At 41.7% G+C, this 4673-nt stretch overlaps 1 protein-coding gene across 1 annotated transcript; it reads left to right on the top strand.

Annotated features, from left to right (window-relative positions):
• The first annotated feature begins 3432 nt into the window (after positions 1-3432).
• LOC118589878 (olfactory receptor 2T29-like) lies at positions 3433-4383 on the top strand. The gene has a single exon (XM_036197547.1). It carries the CDS (start codon positions 3445-3447, stop codon positions 4381-4383), a length of 939 nt encoding a protein of 312 aa, XP_036053440.1. The 5' UTR covers positions 3433-3444.
• The last annotated feature ends 290 nt before the right edge of the window (positions 4384-4673 follow it).

Raw genomic sequence — 4673 nt, 5'->3', positions numbered from 1 at the left:
AGAACATGGCTTCTGACTGAGCAGAACAGAACCATGACGTGATGGGGAGAAGGTAAGATGGCGCATGAGGTCAGTCTGGGATATACTAGTGAGGGGAACTGAACCCCAAGCTTTGGACTCCACACTTATAAAGATAACAGGTCACAAAAACTACTGACAGTTTATATGAACAGACAGAGACAGAGACAGAGAGAATGGGAGGGAATAGAATTCTGCATAGTGAACAAGGACCTGAACATACAATAACTGACTCACGTTAGACTAGATTCCCATTTATGATGGTGATAGTCCAGGCTATTGTTAATACTGGCTATGACTTTCCACTTTAACAAAACTGAAGGGTAAATAAGGCTGTGGCAGAGGTTTCTATCACCATCCCTGGCTCGCTTAGTTACATTCTTCCTTAAAGTCCCACAGGGGAGTTATTAACACAATCTTTATCCAGGAGTGAGCAGAGTCTAGCCAAGGATGATGTCACTTGCCTCCTGTTCCTTCTGCACTTAACCAGCTGCTTTCCCTTGGCCCATATGACCCAGGCTGCAGCTGCATCTGATGGTGAGTCTCCCAACAGGAGAGATTACCCAGCACAGGGTGGACCCTAGAGAATCTGTTCAATCTTCAATGGGTTTGTTTTATACTTTATAATTTGTTGTCTAATTTTTATGTGGAGGAATAAATTCTGTCTTCTTTTCTCTTGTTTTTGGTTTTTTGAGACAAGATTTTTCTTTTCTGTGCACACCTGGCTGTTCAGAACTTGCTTTGTAGACCAGGCTGGACTTGAAGTCAGACATCTACTAGCCTTTGCCTCTGTCGTGCTGGGATTAAAGATGTGCACTACCACACCCAGCATCTTTCTAAAGCTTCCCTTTAGTACTTTCTTACTGAGAATTTTTCTAAGTTAAGAATGAATGGAGCAATATATGTCACACACACACACACACACACACACACACACACACACACACACACACACACGCAACCTTTGCCCTGATTTCATTGCAGGTCCCTGCTCCCGTCTCACATTGGCTACGATTGTAGGAGGCATTTGCCAGCACAACCACCCTTCCTTATGTGTTTTTAGCATTCATGTTAAAACCCATTAGTTACAGAATTGTCTCTTTTGTGGTTGATTACATTTCAAGTGTGGGCAATATTTGAGTGTTAGAGTATTGCAAAACTAATTGTTGCAATATTGTTCACGTCTTATCATATGAAACAGAATGTGGTTGATCTAAACACAAACTATATCTTTTCCTAGGGAAATTGTGTTACCCATAGAAGCGAGGAAGGTATCCACTCTGTGCCTACACATAGGTAAAGCATTCATATTGTGTGTTATTGTGTGATGTGAGGCAGACGCCCTGAGACCCTGAGCTTCTCGACTGTAGAGAAGAAAACTTGGTGATTTCTATGGAAGCACCAGATGGTTCAGGGATGCTGCTGGTTGAGGAAGATGCTTTGTCATGTCTCTGTGTTCACTGTGAGAATTACCCAGTGTTAACATGCACCAAGCTCTTCACATAAAATCAAACACACAGAATGTGTAAAAGCAAGCCAGCTGCTTGCTGGTCCTGTCCCTTGTGTAGGCATCACATTCCTGATCTCACTTCTCTCAGGGTGCCTTGATGCCAGTGTTCCCCATTTAACAGAGTGCACCACCTTCCCACCACACCTCCTCCCCCTCACCTGCCTCCTGACCTCCACTCACCCAGCAAACACTGGTCAGGGATTCTCATACACTGTGGCAGACTCCCTGGTCCTTATTCTCTGTGTCCACAAATATGAATTAAGTCAGCAGGTAACCTTAAGGAGAATGAGGAAAGCTTAAGTTTTAGAACATGGGTAAGTACACTTTCATGAATAAGCCTTCTTAAAATGGAAATCATTCATAAGTCTTCTTATCCTTCAGTTATTGTCTGTCTGTATCTCTGTCCATCTTCTCCCATAGGTCTCAGGCTTTTCTGACATTTATATGAAGGCATCAAGGACCTGGCATTGTTCTCTGACCCATCAGCAGCTTGGCAGAACATGGCTCTTTAAGGACTTCAGTTTCAGGTGTGTTTTGTGGTTTTGTTTTTAGAATCTTGACAGAGATGAAAATGATGCTGAGATGTGTGATTGCTGTCTCAGCAGCCCCTCCCTTTCACTATGGCTAACATCTCAGAAAGAGATTTCATTTCCTTTCCATTGCTAAGAGCTATCAAAACGCAGCATCTACTAGTCAGAAAAAGAACTTTACAAATCTCTTCTCCTGGAGAAGTACATGTGGAAGAGACGTTCACAAGCCTTGTCAGAAATTCTGGCTACATTCTGTCTGCTGCTGTTTCTCACTCTGTCATACGTGTTTAAACCTTCACATTTAATTCACATATCTACTATTTTCCCAGCACAGATGAACACTAACCATGTTTAATGCAATCAAAGTTAATGTGTCCTTGAATATACAGACAGACAGAGAGACAGAAATAAACATGTACATATGTATACACATTTGCCTCTAACACAGAGGCAGGCTGTGAGCCTGGAGCAGGTGGAATACAAAACCACTCTCAGGACATGTCATGGCTGCATTCTCTCTACTTCTCAGGCTCCATGAAGAAGTGCCTGACAGTCCATAGAGATGCTGCTGCCACAGCCTGGCCTGGCAACCAGCAGTGACTGCTGAATCCTCTGCCTCCTGCTGAAGTTTAGAGTCAATGGTGGATGCTGTGAGGAGATCAACTTGGTGAAGAAGAGATCAGGAAAAGGTGAAAGTTCCCATTATCTCAGTCCAACCAGCATTGGATGAGTAAGCATGTTCTATGTATTATATCTACAGTTTCATATGACTATGTTTATATAAATGAATATGTAAAGAAGATAATCTTTAAAAACAATCATTTATCAAGAAACTTAAAACTCAATTTTAATTAGACTATGTTCATTTGTCAATTAATATCTTTTACAGTATAATTTTAAAACAACAGTCTTCAATGAACACGAAAATGGAGAGAGCATTTCAGTGTGTTAATATTATAAACAACTCTGAAATGATTCTTAAGAATAACTTTATTCATTAACTTTCTAATAAAGTGTCTGTTTGCTTATTTGCATTTTACTTTCACTGGGTCTTGTCTCTTTTGGTCAATAATTCACACCTTCTGTTAGTAGCCAAAAATTATCATGCAAATTTCAAGAACTTATTAATAGAGGTCACTATTAGTCATCAGGAAAGAGCATGAAAATGAACTATGGTAGCTGTACTTTGAGTTATAATATATCTAATCACAGATGTTAATTCCTACTTTTTATAAATCTTTAAATTATAGTTAGATTATCATTCTCAGAATTAAAGGCCCAAGGAACTTTAACACTACACTAGGCTTGTGCTCATTGCAGTAAGCAGCCACCAACCCCAACACATTCTTGGTTGCCTAGGAAATACCCTTGAACATCATTACCTGGATGAGCAACTACACTGAACAGACAGATTTCACCCTGGTCGGATTCTTCAGTCAATCCAAACACCCTGCTCTGCTTGCTGTGGTCACATTTCTGGTTTTCCTGATGGCCTTGTCTGGGAATGCCCTCTTGATCCTTCTGATACACTCTGACACCCGCCTCCACACACCCATGTACTTTTTCATCAGCCAGTTGTCCCTCATGGACATGATGTACATTTCTGTCATTGTGCCCAAGATGCTCATGGACCAGGTCCTTGGAAGCCACAAGATTTCAGCTGTAGCCTGTAGGATGCAGATGTTTCTTTATGGGACACTAGCAGGTTCAGAATTTTTCCTTTTGGCTGCCATGGCTTATGACCGCTATGTGGCCATTTGCCATCCACTCCGTTATCCAGTCCTCATGAACCACAGAGTGTGTCTCCTCTTGATGTCTGTCTGTTGGTTCCTGGGATCCTTGGATGGCTTCATATTCAGCATTGTCACCATGACCTTCCAATTCTGTGGATCCCATGAGATCCATCACTTCTTCTGTGAGGTTCCTGCTGTGACAAAGCTCTCCTGCTCAGACACCCGGCTCTATGAGACCCTCATGTACCTGTGCTGTGTCCTCATGCTTCTCATCCCTGTGACAGTCATTTCAAGCTCCTATTTATCCATCCTCCTCACAGTTATCAGGATGAACTCAGCAGAGGGCAGGAAGAAGGCCCTGGCCACCTGCTCCTCCCACATGACTGTGGTCATGCTCTTCTATGGTGCTGCTGTCTACACCTACATGCTCCCTGACTCCTTCCACACCCCTGAGAAGGACATGGTGGTGTCTGTGTTTTACACAATACTCACCCCTCTGCTGAACCCACTGATCTACAGTCTTAGGAATAAGAATGTCACAGAGGCTCTGAAGAAACTGTTGGGTATGGAACCTTCTTTCAAGAAACAGTAAAGTAAGAAATTTGGAAAGGACAGTTTCTTCTTGTCTGCACATCTATTGATCTAGGTCTCCTGCTGACATTATTCCTCATCCATCATGTCTGAGTGTATAGCCAGCCCTTTTGAAGAATTCTTTCTGTATTCTGAAAATTTCTTCATTGATATACTCAATTGTACATTCAGAATCTTTAATTGTGTCCTGCAAATGTCACTTTTTTAAATTGATAGTGGCTGTTTAATTTTGTGTGACAATAGTCTTCTCATTTAAAAGTTGTCATATTAAGGAATAAATGATCAAGAGGT

The sequence above is a fragment of the Onychomys torridus genome, chromosome 8, assembly GCF_903995425.1.
Source record: "Onychomys torridus chromosome 8, mOncTor1.1, whole genome shotgun sequence".
NCBI lineage: Eukaryota > Metazoa > Chordata > Mammalia > Rodentia > Cricetidae > Onychomys > Onychomys torridus.
The sequence above is the reverse complement of the archived record's forward strand: the minus strand, read 5'-3'. Positions and strand labels throughout refer to the sequence as shown.